Source organism: Fundulus heteroclitus, chromosome 15 (genome assembly GCF_011125445.2).
Source record: "Fundulus heteroclitus isolate FHET01 chromosome 15, MU-UCD_Fhet_4.1, whole genome shotgun sequence".
Taxonomy (NCBI): domain Eukaryota; kingdom Metazoa; phylum Chordata; class Actinopteri; order Cyprinodontiformes; family Fundulidae; genus Fundulus; species Fundulus heteroclitus.
In genome coordinates this window covers 14,511,458-14,533,665 of record NC_046375.1, presented here as the reverse complement: position 1 = coordinate 14,533,665, position 22,208 = coordinate 14,511,458, and the positions used below count along the sequence as shown (strand labels likewise).

Here is a 22,208-nt window from a genome sequence, read left to right as displayed (position 1 = left end):
TCACAAGGAAAACTGATTAAAATTGATGGGGGAAAAACAGAGGGATCCTGGAAGAAACCCTATTGCTCTGCAGGACATGAGCTGTAAACCTTATTATTCTATTTTACATAAGTAAAATGTAATAATTTAGATTAAAGCATAATCATGTTAGAAAGACCTGGTCAAGGTCCAGGCCAAAATCTAATTGAGAATTTGTGACAAGATTTGAAAAACCGATGTTTACAGATACCCTCTGTACAACTTGATGCTTGGTTTGTAAAGACGAAATGTCAAAAATGTCATTCTCCAGATTGGCAAATTTGGGATATACTTCAAAACAAGACTAGACACCATAGCTGCAGCTAATGATGATTCTCCAAAGCACTGACACATGGGGTTGAATAAATATGCAAATCACACTCTATACATTTTTATCAGGAGAACATTTTGAAAACCATATATGTGTTGTACACGCCATCCATCTGGTGGAGCACAGGGGCAGCAGAATCTTGTTGTGGAGAGGCCCTTAAACATGGACACAGAAGCTGGTCATGGATGGATGAAATTACATACAGGGTGACCCTGAAAGAAAACCTGTGGCTGAGGCAGGAGTTCAGCTTCTAGCAGGACAATAAGCAATTACCCTAAACATAGGGTCAGGGGTCCCACAAAATGTTACAGATTAAAGCTTATATATGGTGCAATGCCCCAGTCAAAGTTATCAACTTGCACTCCACAGTTAGACTCTATTTTGTGTTAATTTATCCTTAGAATGAAAATAAAAAAAACATTTTGTTGGTTGTAAAAATGTAAAAAAGTTCCAGTGGTGTGAATACTCATGGCAGACACTGTGAATTTGATGTTTGGTGTTTTGTGTTATGGCTGCTAAATGTTTTTAAGTGGATTTGGGATACATTTGGATAATTACTTTTCAGGTAAGAAAACACCTTTTGTTTATTTCAGATTTAGAGCTTAAGGTGTGTTGATAAAATAAAACAAATCTCAAAGGGAAATGAAGATACTAAGCGATTAAACAACATTTTAAATACCACAAAGTTCATGTCTTGAGTCAACTAAAGCTGACCTATGACTTTTACTTTGAAAGGCATAAGCCGGAAGTGTTGCTGTATCCGTTGTTGCCGTGGGACTGCAGGCGAGTCAGAAAATCAATTAAGTTATGAAAAATACCATTAATTGCCTTTCTTTGTCACCGCAGCCCATGAAGAAATGGCGGATATACAGATGTCGGGTGCATGAGGAAAAATACACTGCGCAGTTTACCGCCGACAAAAAGCTTTTCCCTCGACTGGAATATTTACGGTATCTAGGTAAGTTAGCTTGATAGCTAACCAGGGAAGTTGACATTAGCCGCTCGGCTAGCTATGTTTTTCCACTGCTAAAATGTTTATTGAAGACGGTACGTCTCACTCATTACTGCACCGTGAGGAGGACGCCTTTTATTCTAGCTTCTCGTTGGGCTGCCGATCAAGAGTCGCTGAAAGGTTGCCGACGTATTGTTTTTAATGCATTGTGCAGATGACTGCTGCAGTAAATAAAGGCATTCAGCTTCATTTGCTGCCTGACTAACATGATGTTTCAGTGCTATACTGCAACTCCAGTGCTAATGTGTTAGCCATCTTGCTCCAGCGCCCTAATGGCTTTTGTTTATGTTCTGCACATGCTCCACATGGAAATGAGAGTGCGCCTTGCAGTGGTTTATACCCTGTTTTTTTTTTTTTTTTTTTACATATCTATCCATATGCTTCAGCTTCTTTCATTTTAAAGCAGGGGTGTCCAAGCTTTTCATCGTGTAGGCCAACATTCTCAAGTTAGAAGTACTAAAGAGCCAGAAAGCATAACAATAATGTAAAACGAAAAGAAAAAAAAAACACTAAAGTTACTGAACGACATCTTGTGATTTTATTTCTTTTTTGGCCTGCTCCACAAAATATGAGAATCAATGAAACAGATTAGTCCGATTTTGTTATTATTATTGAAAGATGCAAATCAAGTTTGCCTTTTTTTGTGTGTGTGTGTGTGTGTGGGGGGGGGGGGGGGGGGGGGGGGGGTTGATTGATAAACTTATTAAATACAATAAATGAAAAAAAAATCCGATCTCAGATTTCAAAAAGAACAGGTTTTGGGTCACCCTTTGGTTGAAAAGGCTTGCTGTATTTAGAAGTGGATTAAGACCAGATGCTGGTACTTTTACTCAAATGCACCAAAGTCTGCATCTCAGTAAATGAGCTGTTTACTATGAAATTAAAGAGGGTGTAGAAAGTGTGGTTATTAAGAGACAAATACTTGGGCCTAACCTTCTCAATTATAAGAAGGTATTAACTTGTTTGTAATAATTTTGCCTTTAAAAAAGGGTCCCTCTGCACCGATAATTACAAAAAATCATCAAAATTATTTGAATTGCAGTTGGAGGCTGTGCAAAATCAGTCCATTGACCCAAACTTTGTGCACCCCTGTTGTGAAGTCTTAAACATAAACTACAGAACGTAACTACCCTGACATTAAGTATCCTTTCCTTTTCCTTCTTTTTCCAGCTATAGCCTTTCCATTAATTGCACTGATTCTGTGCTCCTGAAACCAGACAAAAACACGCCGTTTATGTTTACTGTTCCTGCTATACATTGAATAGTCAGTTTGGTATTAAACTGTAATAGTTCTCTGTACGTGATTCTTATAGTTAGAAACATTAGTAACTTTGTTTACTTTCTGTAAACAGAATTACAACTGCGTTTTAGATCACAAATAGACTCAAAGGGCAGTCAGTCCAGTTTAATACGAGGGTATTAATGTAGAAATACGAGAGTCAAGAAATGAATGCTTACATCTTTCATGTTCTTCTATCTATTCATCCATGGGGAATTTGGAGTTATCAGAGTAAAATGCTTGTTTTTTGACTGTGGGAAGAACGTGCAGTGAAAGAAAAGCAGACGCCACAGTGCATGCAGACACATTGTACAAAAATGGCCACCCCCGGTGCATAGTTCTAGCTGTGAGGCAGCACTTCTGATCGCAGCTCTTGTCAAGCCTCCCTGTAACTAAAAGTTTCTCGTAAAAGTATTCACACCCCTTGAACTTTCTCGCATTGCAATTCAAATTTTCAAAAGACATTATATGTCATAGACTGAATCAGAGTGGTGCAAAACTGTTAACCAGAAGGGAGATGATACAGGATTGCCTACTTATTATTTTTTTAATCTTTTTTTGTCTAAACGGTGTGCCGTGTATTTTCGTTTAGCCCACCTGAGTTTGTATTTTGTAGAAGTGCCTTTCAGGGATTAGAGCTGCATGTTTTATGCTGTACGCCTCTTCCAGCGTCGGCACATCTACTGGCCAACGCAGGACTGGTCTTTGGCCATTTCTTTTTGCTAAATTGCCCAAGCTCTGTGTGTTGGACGGTTGCTGCCTTGCCAAAGTTTCTCAACTAGATTTTGGAAGTTTTGATCTAAACCAATATTTTATAGACAGTAGATGTAACTGTATGTTTAGGGTTGTTGTACTTGTGGTAGGGTTATGCACTTAAATGTTTGTGATACTTTGTTTATGATAAAAGTGATAACAAGTAGTTTTTGGATATACAGGTGCTGGTCATATAATTACAATATAATGAAAAGGTTGAAACTTGTTTATTATTAATTTATTACCAACAGACTGATATATTTCAAGTGTTTATTTATTTTAATTTTGATTAATATAACTGACAACTAATGAATACTGAATGACTGAATATACAAGTTTCACTTTTTGAATGGAATTACTCAAAAAAATCAACGTTTCATGATATTCTATCTGTGTTTGTGTGTGACCACCACCTGTAGTTTGTATGGCTTCGACAAAAACAAAAGTTAACGACAAATTGAAGACAGCTTCTCTAAATCTGAGCTGACGATCTCTCTTGCTCCAGAGATGAAATTGGGCCTCTTGGCTACTTTATCTGATCTCGTTCCCTGGATGCCAGTTTAGGTAGACCGCCATGTCTCGGTAGGTTTACAGTTGTGCCATACTTTTGTTCATTTATTCAGTTGTGGGTGAGATATCAAATGCTTTGGATATTGCTTTACCATTTAACCCAAGGTTAAACTTCTCCACAACTTTCTCCCTGACCCGTCTTGGTCTTTGCTGTTTGTTCACTAAATATCTCTAACAAACCTCTGATGTTTCCACAGAACAGCTGAGATAAAATTACACAAGAGTGGACTTAATTTGCAATTTAAGTGACGGAGTTTCATTGTAGGGTGTCAGTAAAGGAGGCTAAATACACTCCACATTTTTCAAATTGATCTGTGGGGAAAGTTGGTCATTTTTAAACTAAATAGTAACTCCCTAAAGGGAAAAAAACATTCCCTGTAGGCAGTGCCCTCTTTCAGTGGGGAAAAGGGCACACTAGGGCTGCACCAACTTAATGTTGTTGCAATATTAATATACACATAATGCATATCAGGAAGAACCACCTGGACCGCAATAATTGTCAATTCAATTCAATTTTATTTATATAGCGCCAAATCATGAAACATGTCATCTCAAGGCACTTTACAAAATCAAGTTCAATCATATTATACAGATTGGGTCAGATTATACAGATTGGTCAAAATGTCCTATATAAGGAAACCAATGTGAGTTGCTTAAATAATTGTCCGCTAATTATTTAAGCAACTCACATTGGCGCTCTCCATGCCTGGTAGTAAATCTGGGAACACGTTTCATGCAGAATAAAAGCCTAAGTTAAAGAATCCACGAGGCGGTCAAGTCAATAACCACAAAGAAGTTGATTCGGTGCCAAAACAGCCAACATCAGCCAGGAGCAGCTTCTTCACACTGCAAAAAGGGAACTAAAACTAAGTGAAATTTTCTTGAAATTAGTGTATTTTTCCTTGATTAGAGCAGGTAAATAAGACTATTTGCCAATGAAATAAGATTTTTGCACTTAAAATAGGAACAACTCATCTCCATCCTCTTATTTCAAGTGCAGGATGTCTAATTATCTTATTTTAGGGGTAAAAATACTCATTCCATTGGCAAACAGTCTTATTTAGCTCCTCAAATCAAGGAAAAATACACTCATTTGAAGAAATTATTGCTTACTTTTAATTCCCTTTTTGCAGTGCAATTGAACCTTGTTGTTGAGATGGAAATAGTGAATTTCATTTTTTCTTTTTCACTTGCTGGATAGACTTCTAGTTATCTGAGGTAATGTTTGCTCTGACCCTAAAGCAAAAAGACAAGCTTGATATATTTATTTATTTTATTTTAAGTCATATCATTGCAAGCTTTTAGTCCTATTGCAGCAAATCACATGTTTTCCTGACATCGTGAAACCCTAGTGCACCCTCCAAATATTGTTTGTGAATGGTTTGACTAACAAAGCTCGCTTAGGACATTGTCCAGGCCATTAAGTAGTTAATATCATAGTCCAGGCCCATGGAAGCCCGTCGTTGAACCTTTCAGCACTTAAAGGATCTGCTGCAAACGTCTGGGTGCCGGTAAAGACGGCGGCCATCCGGAGATCCCGCGGAGCTAGCATGTGTTAGGAATATTCTGGTTTGCGCCTGGAACTCCTCTGAAATAGATGCATGCACATGATGACTTGGCTGATTGGGGGAATTAGATACTTTCAAATGTTTTATCCGAACAGATGAGAATGAGCTGATGGTTGTGGAAGTCTGGAAGAAGACGCTGGACAGAGGGGAGAGGCTGACCGGAAGATGCCCAGAAAGAAACAGCAGAATCCACAGCCAGTCAAGTGTAGGTCTTCTACAGATCTTCCTAAAGTTGACTTGTTGTTGTTGCAAAGGTGATGCATGAACTGAGCTGAGTGCGTAACATAGAAACGCCCCGGTTCCCTCTTTTCTTCAGCTCACCCCCTGCAGGTTAGCTGCAGGATTTAGCTCCGGGGACTTACTGTTTGTGTCCAGTGAACCATTTCTGTTTAGGTTTCTGGATCGGTGTGTTTCTTAAAGATCCAGCATAAAACCCATTCTCAATTTTCTGACCGAGGCCACCAGATTTTTATTTAGAACGCACCCAAAGGTTTTTCAGGAAATATATCTTCTTTTACTCCCACCTAATGGTCCGTTTTAGCCTTCAAACTGCTGCCCCGGGCAAGTTTGATGCATTTAGTTGGATTTGCAGGTACATCTAAAAAAAAGTGAATGTTGTGAGGAAGTTAAATATTTTAAGTCGCACTGAAAATAAAGTTCGTATGGATTCATAATATTGAGTGAAATATTTCAAGTCTTTGTTTCTTGTAATTTTCATGATTATGGGTTACAGATAACGCAAACACAACATTTTGTGTCTCAGAAAATTAGAATATTACATAAGATCACTAAAAAAAAAGAGGATATTTCAAATGTGAATGTCAGGCCACTGAAAAGTGTGTTTGTTCCTATGCAGTGAACACTTACCGGTAGTTGGGCCTGCTTTTTCATGAATTATTGCAACAATGCGGCGTGGCATGGAGGTCTTCAGTCTCTGCCACTGCTGAGGTATACTGGAAGCCCGGGTTGCGTTGAAAGCATCTGGATTGTTAGGTCTGGTTCGCTCATATTCCTCGTGACAATACTGCACAGATTGTCTATGAGGTTCAGGTAACTGGCCAATCAAGGGCAATAACACCACGGCCATCAAACCAGCTTTTGGTGCCTTTTGCAGTGTGGGCCGGTACCAAGCCCTGCTGGAAAATGAAATCGGCATCTCCATAAAGCTTGTCAACAGAAGGAGGCGTGAGGTGGTCTAAGATTTCCTGGTAGACGGCTGCGTTGACTGGACCTCAAAAAACACAGTGGACCAAACCATCACTAACTGTGGAAACTTCATAATGGCCTTTAAGCAACGTGGATCCTCTGGGACCTTGATTTGGAAATGAAACGCAAACTTTTCCTTCATCTGAAAAAAAAGAACATTGGACCACTGAGCAACAGTCCAATACTTTTTGTCCTTTGCCCAGGTAAGGCACCTGTAGCTCGTGATTTGTCTGTGCCCAGAACCTCTTCATGTGCTGACTCCGGCCTCAGTTCTCTCCTTGTGAAGGCGCCTTAATTTTTGAATCTATTTCACTTGACAGTCATCTCCAGGCATCTCAGGGCTGTTGCTGATGCACATTTTCTACCACAGTTTTTCCTCCCTCTAAGTTTTCTCTTGAGAGCTCTTTGATCCAGCTCTCTGAATAACCAGCGTCAATGACCTTTTTTTGGCTCATCCTCCTTGTAGAGGATGTCGACTGTCCTGTGGCCATCTGTTCAGTCCGCAGTCTTCCTCATAATTAGCTGTGTTTCCATCCAGTTGTCATGCGAATTTTCAGCAGACTTTTAAAATGTGAATTAGGTGTGCTTCCATCTAATTTTTGGGAGCAAATCAACCAGGCTTCTTTTGTTAGACGTTGACGCTACGCATGGCTGTAATAAACAGGAAGTAGAGGTTGTAAATTAGCATGGAGCACACATCTGAGAAAAATGGGGAGAGGTTTTCAGGAATGTGTTGTCAAGTTTTAGTTCTGTCATGTTAACTAGAATTGCCGATGTTACATGCTGTCCGGAGATGTAGAGAAATAAATGCAGTTCTGTGCACGTTATGGGAGTATCGAGGAAGAGGCCGACAGCAGAAACAGCTGATCGGTCAAGTGAGGTAAACGTTCCCAAACTTATTCTGCAAATGCTTCCATCTCCCGTTTTGCGCATTAATTGTTTTTTGGAAAAGCCAAAGACCGCCTAAAGCAAACGTGAAAACTTTGTTTTGCAAAATTTTCCATCAACCTTTTTTAATGCAATACCTCAAAATAAAGAGTTGATGGAAACATGGCTGTTGTGTCTCCTGCTTACCTAGAATGTAGGACAATTCAGAGGCTCGGCGAATCTTTGTGGATGTTTTGGCTAATGAGGTGTAAGATCACGAGTTTCTAATATTTAACTTTTTCACAACATTTTCTGAGATGATTGATTTTTTTTTTTTATTATCTGTAAGCCATAATAAATCAAATTTGCAAAAAAAACTGCTTGAAATACTTCACTGTGGGACAAAAACTATTGAACATTTTTACAATATTCACATTTTTTAGATGTAAATGGTTTAGACCAGTCCTGGTGCATTAAAGCCTTTCAGTCGCGAAACAAAAATCTGCTGAAACCAGCCTTTGTGTAAACTTCTGTGACTTCTGTCTTTGAAGACCACAAAAGTGGTGTAGTGTGCTTTAGCCTAATCTGACCAAGTCCTAGTAACGTCCAGCTGGGTACAAATATTTAAATTTGTAGTAGTAAAAATAAGTTTTCTCTCGCTGTAGCTATTTCCTGACTTAAGTAGATTTAACCTAAAAACGCCTGAGGAAATGTTTTAAATTCTTGTCACTTTCAGTACCAGAGGTGCTAATAATACTGGAACCAACTAGGGGTGGGTGATATGGACTTTAAAATTTTATCACGATATATAGTGGTAAGGTTGTAATAACGATAAAAGTGATGATAAAAGACTATACACAGCCTCTTGTAGTCTTTTCAGTTTAAAATATCATTTTAGGTATCTGCTGGTATAATTGTAATAAAAGAGCTAAATCTGTTCTCAGATTTAGCTCTTTGTTTAGGAAAATAAAAGAAAATCTGTGTTTCCTTACCATCTTTGGAGAAAAACAATGACGAAGGCTTTATGTGGAGTGTTTTAGACATTTTTAATTATTAAATGTTTGAATGTTTGCTTCTAACCACAGTGGATTCTGAAGATGGTGTAGCCGTTGAAGCTCCTGGAACCCTTCCCTTAGACACAGACTTTCTTCTCGGACAAGACCTTGTGTTTGGTGTTGCGGATCATGACCAAATTCTAGGCCTGGAAAAGTTTTCAGGTTTGTGGGTTTTATTTTATTTTGGCTGAGCGATAAGTCAATTGAATCAATTGATTTGAATTTGAAATTTGTTAAGATAACATTTTTGGAAGATCAGGATTTGAATTTGCCAGTGCACTCGTTGGGCTTCCATGAAGAGAATGCCATACGATAAATTGTCAAAAAATATTGTAAAGAGCAAACTGTTATTTACTATAATATGAGGCTCTTTAATTTACTCATTTACTTATTTTTTAAGTTAGTTGAAAGTTACACAAGTGAAGTGAAGCCTGTTCTTAGATAATTGTGTAATACCACTAACAGCGAACATTTAATTATAGTTTCATTGTTTACAATGACAGGGCCTGCCATCTTGTCTTACAACCACGTTTTACAGCTTGTATTTAGTTGCACTTTGAATTCAGGTCAACTCCCAGACAAATGCTTAAAAAAAAGCAAGTTTTTCATTGTCTTTAATTTTCATTTTGTGAAACAAAGAGGGGAAAAATCAATTAATCAGATTTGGTATAATAAAATTAGAGGTTTTATTTTCAAGCCATATCGCCCAGCCCTATAAGAAAGCGAGTTTTGCATTAGCAAAGAGCACAAAAACACCCAAATTTCCAGTCTGGTTTGGTGTATGTAGAGCTGTGCATCTTGACATCAGTTACTTTACGTTTACCTGTCAGTACCAGCGTTTCTACGCAGTCTAGAAAGGTAGGGAGGTTGATCCTATGCAGTAAGATTCAAGTGTGGATAAGTTTAAAATAAGAAATTAAAGGTGTCTAGGCTTTATTTTACTTCCACATTGTCTACATGTCCTTCCTTCTTTGTGTCCACCCTTCCTTTATGTCCTTTTTCCACCCCAACATTTACTTGTCTTCGTTCTTCCATCTCCCTTCCTTCCTTATTTCACCCCCCCCCCCCCCCCCCCCCCTTCCTTCCTCATCTCTGCTCTTTAGAAAAGGCAGCCATAATTTCATAGTATTGTGATTTTGTGTATTCTAAAATAAACTGAGAGGACAGAGAACTGTTTAGTCTGTGGAAATATCCCATTGAAAACATATTTGAACCCCAAACTATTCATAGTGGCTCCCTTCTGTTACATCTGTTAACTAAATTAGCACCATACTAACCTCTGCTTCCCTTTGTCAAAATTAATATTCTAATGACTTCTTGGTAAAGTGGCTTGAGATGACATGTGTTGTAAATTGCTGCTATAAAAAAACTAAATTCAATTGAAAATGATGCTATTAAGCGCCAGCCAGACACCTTTATGATGATACATTTAGTTTATTTTAATGCAAGGCCTGATATAAAAGCTTGTGCCACAGCTGGTAAGTTGTCCCTGTGACATACTTAAGACCTCTGAACTTGATTTTTTTTTCCTTGTAGTTTTGGCTGCTAGCATTTGACCTACCGTACATAATAATTATACAAAACAACAATTTACGTCTTACCGGATTTTTTTTCCTGAAAACAAAATGACCCTAATTGTTTTGTTTTTACTACTATAACTTCAGCTTGCTAACTTTTCGCTTCCTAATTGTGCACAAAAGACAAATTGTTTTAAATGCTTTTTTAGCTGCAAACATTAAATCTGGTTTGTAATCCTCAGAACAAAAAAATCGTAAAAGGTCACTTGTACAGCCATTCCCTTTCGTGCATGTGTGTGGAGGTTAGAATTTCAGCATGTGTAGTTCACATGAAGGCTGCAGTAGAGGCAAAATTGTTTTGCAGCAACAACTTAATGGGCACATACGCCAGCGCTGTGCCAGTAATAAAATGTATGACTATTTTAGAAAACAAGGACCCCATCACCTCCAGCACTTGCAGAGACCTCGGTTTAGCAAGAGTCGTCCCATCTTTTGATGGTAACGAGGTGAAATAATGCCTTAAAAATGATCAGATTATTATTTTTTTAACCTTTTTATAGGGTCATTATGATAATGCAGGTGGAAATTTGGACCGATATTAATATTTCTGTTATGTCCGATAAGCGATATTTACATGACCAAACAAAAACCGAGTGACCGACCCCCACCCATCCCCCCTTGAAACCCAGGTACAAAGAGCAACTAGATAGAAATAAACATGGGTTGTTAATATCAGCCCAATTTTACCTATCGGACCGTTATGTTTAAAAATGACTAACATTGCCCGATACCAATATTAACGCAGATACATCGTGCATCTCTAGTTGTAACAGAAACCCATCTTGCAACATTAAAACATGTTGAATCAAATCTCATGTTTAGAGGAAAGATGCTTTAGAAAATATCTTTTTGTTGCAGTTAGCGTTTGACAGAAAGCACTGACTAGACTATGGCGAGTTAATGATGCTAAACTTGGCAACTGATTCAAAGCCACCTATTCATAGTTTTAAACCCAAAATAATGATACTGAAAAGAGGGTGTTTCCATAACATGAAAGCCTCATTTTCCTTTACAAAAATGCTGAATTTAAATTTATATTTTAACAATCTATTGTGCCACCTGTTTTAAATACTAAATGAATAAACAAAAAAAAATAAAATAAAATTATTAAACTTGGACATATTTATAAAGTAACAAAACAGGAACCTATTGGATTACTGAATAGAAACAAATAAGATTAATAGAATAACATATGTGAAACTCCTATAATGCTCACAAAAGCCCTCACCATGAGCTGTGCTTTTGGCATCAAGTCTTTTTCTATCATGTTACAAATGTTTTGCATAATGCCCTCCGCTTTTCTGTCATTGCATCCACTCCTTCCGACCACATGAGTAAGTTTTGGTTGAGAAGATGCTGCTGCTCTGCCATGCAGCACAGCTGAATGAGCACTATTCAGGTGGTAACATAAGGAGCTTGCCAATGATTTTAAATGTTTCTTATATTTCATTCTCTTCAACTTATTTGTTTCTATTGAGTAACCCAAAAGAGTCCTGTTTTGTTATATTTTATAAATATGTGTAAGTTTAATAATGTGAATAAAACCACAATTTTTGTTTATCCGTTCAGTATTTCATACAGGTGGCACAATAAATTGTTAAAACATAATTATGTGCCTGGTTTTAAATTCAGCATATTATAATGAAAAATGAACCGTTCCTGTTATGGAGACACCCTCTTGATACAAGAGAAAACTCAGGTTTTTAAGAAAATGGCTTCTTATGATTAGTCTATCGATAAGATAAATCAACTTTAGATTAACCCATTAATCCATAACTTGCCCCCCTACCGACATTTAATCGTAGGTCAATTGTTGGTTTGCATCCCTAATACTGGACGACTTTCAAACAGGTTACTTAAAACAATTTCACTTTTGGTCTGCACAGTACACAGTAGTTATTAGCACTGTTGCATTTCAGCAGGAAAGTCCTTGGTTTGAATCCTGCATTGAGTTTGCATGTTCTCCCTGTGCGTGCATGGGTTCTCTTTGGGTACTCCTGATTCCCCCCACAGTCCAAAAACATGACTGTTGTGCTGTGAACTATGTTTTCAATAGTTCGCTCATTTAGAGCGTCACTGAATATTTATATATTTGAAATTACGATGGAAAACAATTGTCTGCTTTTATGGGGTCCAATTGCACTTCCTAATGTTTCTGTAGCTTGTTTGAAGATTTGCGGTAGTTTTACATTTTATGATTTTTTTTATCCATCTCACTATAAATACAATGAAACATTGTTATAAACCTTTAGGTCCATGTTAGCCTCCCTAAATATGGATCACATTTGATCTGTGGTTCCATATTAAAAATGCTTCAAAATTCTTAACATTCTTCATATTATTTATTCTACACACAACAGATATTTTCTAGAGTAAAGCTTGTGATCTGTGAAATCCTTTTTGTGAAACCAAAAAAATGGCAATTTCTATTTGTCATGTGTGACTACAAAATGATGGTGATTCATAGTTCTCATGAACCCAGGAGTTTTTATCGCCTCATCTAGAAAGTACACCGCTGCAGTGTTTTCATTCATTTGTTAGTGCCACTGCTCTTTTTCCTTTTTTAACCTACGTTGCTATAGTTTTTGGCGCTGGTGCACTACAGGCAGCTCACGTTTCGCAGCATGGGTGTTTGTCAGAGTGAGTGAACTGAAAATGAAAAAAGCGGAAGAGGGAGAAAAGACACGAACATTGTCAAAGGGTCATAAAAATAGGACCATTACCATCAAGGACATCATCATAAGAAGGCATTTATTCATCATCATGTGCTGCCTCCGCTCCCACTACTCTCCCCCCCATTATCGTTTCCCTACCATCATCATCATCATCATCATCATCATCTTCTTCTGCACTCATCATCATTATCATCATCATCATCATTATCATCGGCAGAAGCAGCAGCCTCACCATTACAGTCATCATCATCATCATCATCATCATCATCATCATCATCATCATCATCATCATCATTAGGCCTGTAATCACCCGTCAGGGGTTTCCATGGGCCGGCATAAAAGGGCAGCTCCAGATCCCTCCTTCCTCACTCGGTGCTCCAGCATCTGGAAGGAAGGTGGCCTCGGTCCTGCTTTCAGTCGGGCTTTCAGAGCTCGGCACGTCGAAGCCTTGATCCTTTTTATTCTGCCATCTGAAAAAAAAAAAACTTTATCTATAAATATACTTGACCTACTCGGTTGCACCGTGAGTATCATTTTTATTCACTGAAAAGATTTTGTTGTGAAGCGAGGCTTTTGTCTACCCGAAAGTTACAGCTTCTGTATGCGGGTGGCTTTTGCTGTAATCTTCTGCTTGTTTGCTCATCTTGATGGGCTGTTTTTTAGGTATCACTCCAGGTTTACTCAAAGGTAGATTTGAATTGTGTGTTGTGGTTTTTTTTGTGTGAGTGTGTTCTCTCCTTCAAGCAGTATGGAGGATTAATGTGAAACTGTGTATGTGAGAACTAAGCTGTCCTTTCAATGGACACACATTGGAGCTGGGAACAGATGTGATTAGGAAGTGATAGACAGGTTTGACGTCCAGAACAGGAGTGCAGACGGGCAGATGGTGGTAGACTTTACAAAGAAGATGGAAATGGCAGAAGTGGATAGTTTCTTCCAGAAGAGGCAGGGACGTGTACAAAAGCGGAGGTAGGAGCACAAAGGTGGATTACATCTTGTGTAGACGATGCAACCTGAAGGAACTGAGGAAGATGAAGAGGACAAAGATGGAAAATAAAGACAAAGTGGGGAAGATGAAAAAGGAAGCAAGTTGCATGTCTTTCAGGGAGGAGTTGAGACAAGCTCTGGGTGGCCAAGAGCTGCTTCCATATGACTGGACAACTAATGCTGTATGGGGAGTTGGCGGTGGAATGAGGAAGTAAAGGAGTGTGATCATAGATAGAGATCGGCTAAGAAGAAGTGGGACTCTAAGGAGTGAAGAGAGTTGCCAGAGTACAGGAAGTGAAGGTAGAGGTAGTTAATGCTAATCAAAGGGCACACAGAGACTTGAATAACAGGTTGTACAGGGAAAGAAAAATGTATACAGGTTGGCAAGACAGACAGACACAGACGGGAAGGATGTTCAGTAGGTTTTAACAATTGAGATGGACATGTAATGACAGCTGTGACAGGAAGATGGAGGGAGTACTTTGAAGAGTTGATGACTGAGCCAGAACAAAGAGCAGAAGAAGCAACCATTGTTTGAACTGAACTAAACTGAATGTTTAGCTATAGCTGTTTCCATCAGCATTTTTATGTGCATTTTGAAGGATTGCATTAAAGGAGCCATAAGCAGTAATTTATTATTTTGGATAGAACTAAAAAATAGTTTTGTTAAGAACTAAAGGTACCTTTTTAGATGGACAGTATTGTCTATGGCCTTTGCAGATACGTGCATACGAGGCTACAGGTGACAAGGGGAGGGGAAAGGAGGGGGCAGGTTGTAGCTGGAGTGAAGGTAGAGCGAGCCATGGCTTGCTGCACACTGTGTCTTGTTTTGGTCTACAGACGCTGCTCAACAGCCCCACCTGGTGGTGAAAATTCGCTGATTGCTCCTTTAAAAAAAAAAAAGGTTGATGGAAATTCTATATAACTTTAATTTTATGGAAAAGTTGTTACCTTCTCTTGAGGTGTATTCAGGATTTTCCGAAAAAGAGTCCATGCGCGAAACGAGCGATTGAAACACATTTGTCAAATAAGTGCTGATGTAGCGAACGTTTACCTCACGTGACAGATCAGCTGTTTCTGCTGTCGGCGTCATCCTGGATGTTCCCATAACACGCACAGAAATGCAAAGTAACATCGCCGATACCAGTTGACACGAAAGAACAATTACAACTCGCCTGATCGCAACACATTCCTGAAAACATCTCACATTTTTCACACACGTGTGCTCCATGCTAGCTTGCCACCTCTACTACCGTATTTTCCGGACTATAAGTCGCTCCGGAGTACAAGTCGCACCAGCCATAAAATGCATAATAAAGAAGAAAAAAAACATATGTAAGTTGCATTTTTGGGGGAAATTTATTTGATAATATACAACATCAAGAACAGACATGTCATCTTGAAAGGCAATTTTAAATAAAAATAGAACGGAGGCGACAACAGGCTGAATAATTGTACGGTTAGCTTACGTTACATGACGCTGAGAACGTGCCTGGTATGTTAACATAACATATTAAAAGCTATTCAGATAACTATAGCATAAATAACATGCGAAGAAGTTAACCAAAGCACCCGTGTCACTCCAAATAACTAAAATCCAGGAAAATCTTTCAAATAATTCCGTTCACTCCGGAGGTAGAAGATGCGGCACTTCTGCTTCTACGTTGCTTACGTCTAATTCAACACAGGCCTAGAGCGCCCTCTTGTGGTTTGGTGTGAAAACAACAGGTGTAATGATATACCGGTAAAAATGTGTAATAATTTCACACATAAGTCGCTCCAGAGTATAAGTCGCACCCCCGGCCAAACTATGAAAAAAACTGCGACTTATAGTCTGGAAACTACGGTACCTGTTTATTACAGCCGTGCGTCACGTCAACGTCTGATGAATTTACGCTCTGTGTAGCTTTTAGAATGAAACCTTTGTGTTCGTCTGTCTTTTCCAGAGGTAGCTGCTGAGATTGGTTTCTCTGTGTGTCCTCTGGGTGATGAGGAGAGTTCTTCCTACAGCCAGCTCAGCATGGAAAGCGAAGCGGACAACTCGCGCAGCACCGGCGACCACCAGAGGCAGAGCGAGAGCAGAGGGACGCAGTCCGAGCAGAGCTTCCCCCCCTACCTGTCCTGCCGGGGCTGCGGACAGCTCCGCGACGAACCTCTTGGACCCGGCATGGACCTGGTCGGCCCGTACTGCCTTAGGTGTTGCAAAGCCTCCAGGGAGGCCAAAAGTACAGACTTCTGCTCTCCCTTTGGCGGCAGCAGTGGCGTTCGCTCCGGCTTACAGAGCCGCGGCGAGTCCCAGCCCGACGGCGAGGGGTTGGGAGACGGGGTGGAGGACAAGGACGAGCTGTCCGCCGAGGACAAACTGCTCAAGCAGCACTCGTGTCACCTCTGTGGCTTCTCCTCGCGCTACGCCAACCACGTGAAGCGCCACATGAAGACGCACAATGGGGAGAAGCCCTTCAACTGCCCCCTGTGCACTTACGCCTCGGCCCAGCTGGTGAACCTGCAGAGACACCTGCGCATCCACACCGGGGAGAAACCCTACAAGTGTGACACGTGCTCTTTCGCCTGCAGTTCCCTCGGAAACCTCAAGAGGCACCAGCGCATGCACGTGCCTAACGCGGCCCAGGCGCCCTCTGCGGGGGTGGGACAGGACGCCCCGCCACAACCCGCCTGTGGCCAGAACAGCCTGAAGAGGCCTGTGAGCGAGCAGAGAGCTGAGGAGGAGGGGACTGCTGCTTCAGGTGAGGCTCCCTGGGGCTTTAACCCTCGCTGCGCCTTCCAAAAGCGTGTTGTCTCATGACTACCACACACTTGAGTGTATTTTATGCGATAGACAAAAACAAAGTAAATCTTAAAGCAAAATTGGAGGAATAGTAGGGCAGGACGATATAGAAAAAAATAGAAATCCGATTGATCAATATCGATAATTGTCAAAAATTCAAAAAATATATTGTGGCCATTTTATGATGCTGCTTAAAGACCTGTGTTCAAATAAAGAACACTGGATTCGAACACAACCCTTTATTCAACCAAATTTTTTTACCAAAACTGTAAGAAAAACTGTAAAAAAAAAAAAAAAAAAGAAGAAAACATCAGATGCTCTCTGATATCTTTGAAGCTTAGTGAAGGAGCTTACCTGAGTCTGCGTTTGTGATTGGTTGGGAGGATGTAATGACTGTGATATTCACTTACGTGATAGGCTGGAACGCAAAAGGAAGGAAAACTGTTCTTCTGTTGAACTTTTTATTGACCCCTTTTTTTCCCCCATTGAACCACACGTCTATCGATCGATATACATCGTTATTGAATTATCGATCAGCCCTAAGGAATAGATAGTTTTGGGTTGCTGTTGTTTTATTTTTATTTTTTTACTTTTTACATTTAAAAAATTTTCTTCATCCTCCTTTTGCTGCTCTTACAGCTGCGGGTCTGTTGGAAGGAAATATGCAAGTTGTTGCACAACTGATAATAGATTAATGTGAGCGCGTCTGATTCTGGGGAGATGTCTCTTAACAGCTTTCCTTCTCCACAAGCTGAAATCGCTGCCAATTCTTTGACTGAAACCATCTGGTTGGAGTTCAGGCTGGAGTTGCGGCTGTTTTGGCCCGAGCTACTGCTTTCCTTCCAGGGTTGCCCAGTATTTAGCTCCGTCCATCTTCCCATCAACTCTGTACTTCCTGACACAAAGCGTTCCCACAGCATGATGCAGCCGCCGCCTTGTTTCCCAGTAGAGCTGTGAGGTGAAGTTCATGTTGGTAAAACAAGTAATAGTTGTCCTGAGCTGTGAGTCTCTGCACCACCTCCAGTGGTATTTGATCGACGCTCTGCTGGCCTACACTGCAAAAAGGGAACTAAAAGTAAGTGAAATTTTCTTGAAATTAGTGTATTTTTCCTTGATTAGAGCAGGTAAATAAGACTATTTGCCAATGAAATAAGATTTTTGCACTTTAAATAGGAACAACCCATCGCCATCCTCTTATTTCAAGTGCAGGATGTCTAATTATCTTATTTTAGGGGTAAAAATACTCATTCCATTGGCAAACAGTCTTATTTAGCTCCTCAAATCAAGGAAAAATACACTCATTTGAAGAAATTATTGCTTACTTTTAATTCCCTTTTTGCAGTGTAGTCTCTCCTGATTCGTTGCGTCCTAGCTCTGCTAGTGATGCAGTCGTTTTGACCCAGTGTTATTTTAGACAACATATTTTATTTCACTAATGGCAGTTTTTTTTAATTATTAAATTTGTCAAAATGTTGGACTAAAATATTAAGTCACAGAGGAATCTTTGAAACAAAATAATTTCTTCATTCCTAGATGAAATATTTACTCTCAGATCTCCACTGGAGGCATGAGACATGCACCTCAACAAGGCCGCTTCTCATTGGCCAGATTTTTACCTGTAAAAACACCAAACCGCTTTTTTTCTTCGGTACTTTGTGTTTGTCTATCTAACTCCAAGTCAACTTTATCCACATTAGGTCGTAAACATGACAAAACGAGAAACTGTTATATGAGATATGAAGACTTTTTGGGGCACTTTAAATTGTCTCCATAAAGGTTTTGAAATGGTGAAATGGGTTTCATGTGACCTGATGACTAAACTCGCTCTGTAATCTCTTTTTCAAAGTCTCTGAGGTCGCAAGGCCGACGTCTAACCTGAGTCTGGGGGCCCAGAACAGCGACTACCTTGCGGTCTTTGACAACTTGAAGGGCGCGTCGCCGCCCCCCATACCTGCCTCCAATCCGGCTCCTGGCCACCAACATCCACCTCTGTTGGAGATGGCAGGCGGCAGCAGCAGGAGCGGCAGCAGCAGCAGCAGCAGGACTTCTCGTGGGGTCGTAGCAGAAGGCGCCGCGCTCCCATCTTCGCTTTTCCCTTTCACCTGCCGGTTATGCGGGATCGTCCTGGAGGACGAGGACGGCTCCTCCGCCCAGATCTGTGCCAAGTGCACCCTGGAGATGCTGACTAAAGAGTCGTCGTCCTCCCCGAACAGCCCCGGCGAGCGCAGCGACAAGGTGTACACCTGCGCCGCCTGCCCCTTCCTCACCCATTACCCCAACCACCTGGCCCGGCACATGAAGACTCACAGCGGCGAGAAGCCGTACAAGTGCCCCCAGTGCGACTACGCCTCGGCGCACTTCGACAACCTCAAGCGCCACCACCGGGTGCACACGGGCGAGAAGCCCTACAAGTGCCACCTGTGCGACTACGCGTGCGGGAACCTGGCCAACCTCAAGCGGCACCAGCGCGTGCACTCGGGCGCCAAGCCCTTCCAGTGCCCCATGTGCAGCTACAGCTGCAACCAGAGCATGAACCTGAAGCGGCACATGCTGCGGCACACCGGCGAGAAGCCGTACAAGTGTCAGGAGTGCGGCTACACCACCGGCCACTGGGACAACTACAAGAGACACCAGAAGAAGCACGGCGTGGCCACGGACGGCTGGGTGAAGGTGCCCATGATCGGCACCGACGGCGAGGACGACAGGAAGGCGATGGGAGGCGGCATGCAGACGCTCAGAAAGGAAGCTGGGGCCGACATGCAGTTCATGGCGAGGGAGGGCGGCTCTGGCTGCACGCTCAAGCTGCAAACTTAAGCTTGTATAAATGCTAACACAGCAAAACTAAGCTACCAGCAACATGTTTCTGATTGTCTCCACCAAGCCTTTTTTTTTTAATGTGTCTCTCAGTGTTACACCAGATCTCTTCTACGGCTGCTAATTGTTCAACAAGTAGAATCTCGCTGAGTTAAGAATTCATGTTTGGAATATTTCCATGCCTTTTTGGTTGGGCGAGAGTTTATTTTTTACAGTTTTTTTTGTTGTTTACGCCAAGATTAAAAAAAGGGAATTCTGTTGAAGTCCCCCTCCCCCCCCCCAAGCTTCTGCTCCTTCACTCCGACGCTACATGCATGTTTTCACTGGACGGATACCGCCATCATCGTGGAACTGGTGCCCACGTTTCCCTCTGCTGTCTTTATACGATTTTAATGCACAAATTCGATTATTTATGTTCTTAACAAACTTAAATGCAATCAAAAGTGGCGTGAAATCTCTTTTTAAATTACTGACTGACTTTTTTTTTTTTTTTTTTGCAACCATCTGTTTGCTTCTAAATGAAATTTGTATTTGAAACGTGTCGATTTTGTTCCTGCCCAGGACCGCGCAGTGCAGCTTTAAGCCGTTGGGTTCTGGAGAGGATCGTTTTGTGCTTTTTTTTTTTGTTTTTGTTTCTTTTTTAACTAGAGTTCAAGCTCTGTTAGTGGTATGCCTTCAGATTAATGTATGTAATGCTATCAAAGTGCTATTCAATGGTACAAAAATTGTGTTTGTCTTCATGACCGTGCCAGTAATTCAAACGATGCTTCCCTCACTGGGGAAAAAAAAGTTTATTTTTTTTTATTTAGCATTTTTCTGTTTTTGCCAAACTACCCCAAACCGTATCTGTAAAAGTAAGAAAAAAAAAAAACTGAGAAAAGAGGTTTATTAAGTTATTGTAGCATTATAAATGCATGTTAAGCATGCACGGGGCTGTTGTCACCCCGGTTGAAGCTCAATAACGTTGACATCTGTTGAGCTTCATTCTCTTCTTTAGAGAGTTTAAGTAGATTAGGTCTCGACTAAATTCATTTCATCTTGCTGTTTTTTTTTTTCTTTCTTTCTTTTATTTCAGGCAAACATTTCAGATTTCAGGCTAAAAGAAAAAAAAGTACATTTATTTAGATGATTGTAACAGGTCGTTTTCTTGTGTACCTAAATATTGCTCAGTGTCGGTTCATGTTGATTTTTTTGTTGCTGCTGATCAGAAAGTGCCAAGTTGAAACAAGAGCAATAAATTAAAGACTTAAACAGTTTAAAGATGCTTCATGGAATTGATCAGCATTGATTCACGCAGCACTCGGCCTGCTCCTCGCATTTCTGCCACAAACTGTTCGCACGCCGCTTTCTGCTGTAATATTCTCCTGCTTTTGTTTTCTGTGCTCAGCTGCAGCGTGCCGGGACGCACTGAGCCGTTTGCGGGCCTCAAAGGGTGAACAAACACAGATCCAAGAAACAGAGAAGGCGCACATGCAAAACAGCCAATGAAATTACAGCTAGGCTAGAAATCTGTTGATCCCGACTGATCTGCTCTTCTTTTATCAAATAACTTCCTTGTAAAATAGTTCGTCATGCGTGTCGGGCGCCTACCACTACACTGAAATCCATCAAAGAACGCGTCTAAGGAAGGTTATCTATGATGTGAACAAACTAAAACAGCCTTGGGAACAAGTCCCATTGTGGTTTTTGGCTAAAAGAGGAGATATTTCCGACGTCACTTAGTTGGAAAGGTCATTAACTGTAACATATTGAGTGTTTTATTAAAAGGAGATCAAAATAAAGTTAAAAAGCTACAGAGAAGGGGAAACAACCTGCCTATAAAACTAAAGGGAAAAGCACAGAACATGGGCAGGTTGAGCATCGATTCAAATGCTTGACATGCAGCCCAGAGGTGAGTGTTATTTGCAATAAATATTACATATCAGTCATTTTTAAAGTTCATCATAAATGTGTTTGAGAAGCGGCGTGCAAAGGGATCCTGCTGACCTCTGCTTTAATTTAGTTTACCACTTACTGTGAACTTTCCTTTGAACTTGAAAAGAGATTAAACTAATAGTCAGCATGTGAACCAGTGATGGTTTGTTTTTTTCTTATCATTTCTCTAATGTGGCTGTGATGCACGTCTCGAGGTGCGTTTTGATTTGACTGTGTGCTGTGTCCCTAGCTGCCATGTTTGGAAAGTAAGAACTGTGATTTAATGTCCGTGTTTGTGAAAGACTGTTTTTATGCAAAGTGAGACGTTTAGCGGGCGGCAGACTTCACGCGTCACAACGACCCCATCGATTTGTCATACTGTGTCCCGCAAGCGGGCGTTTCTATTTTATGCAGCGTCTCATAAATGCCTTAAACGAGGAGTTTGAAATAAATACCTGGAATTCACATCGTTGGATGTCAAACATCAAGCTACTTGTTTTTTTGTCGTCTCCCTTGGACTCCACTTGTCTTGACAGCAGAATCCAGAGGTGGCTTAGTAGCAGAACTAGTTACACTGACTCACTCATCCACTTGAGTAACTTAGTAGTTATTCTGCACCATACTTTTTTACTTCTACTTGACTAATCTATGTGAACTGTACCTACCTGACTGAATGAAAAAGTTTAGACCAAAAATGCACCAGAAACAGACACCTACAGTTTATAACACAGGAAGCCTCACTCAACCCTACACAATATGCTGAGCCAGCTGTACCGCTTGAAGGTCCAGCCAATATA

At 40.6% G+C, this 22,208-nt stretch overlaps 1 protein-coding gene across 2 annotated transcripts; it reads left to right on the top strand.

The window, feature by feature from the left end:
• Positions 1-1,096: 1,096 nt before the first annotated feature.
• znf513a (zinc finger protein 513a) lies at positions 1,097-20,351 on the top strand. 2 transcript variants are annotated; one of them, XM_012880698.3, is made up of 5 exons: positions 1,097-1,307; positions 5,627-5,736; positions 8,690-8,821; positions 15,845-16,642; positions 18,530-20,351. In XM_012880698.3, the coding sequence occupies exons 2-5, from the start codon at positions 5,697-5,699 to the stop codon at positions 19,495-19,497; spliced, it is 1,938 nt and encodes a 645-aa protein (XP_012736152.2). In that variant the 5' UTR covers positions 1,097-1,307; positions 5,627-5,696; the 3' UTR covers positions 19,498-20,351. The 2 variants fall into 2 exon arrangements, with proteins under 2 accessions (XP_012736152.2, XP_036003368.1); XM_036147475.1 differs by lacking the exons at positions 5,627-5,736; positions 8,690-8,821.
• The last annotated feature ends 1,857 nt before the right edge of the window (positions 20,352-22,208 follow it).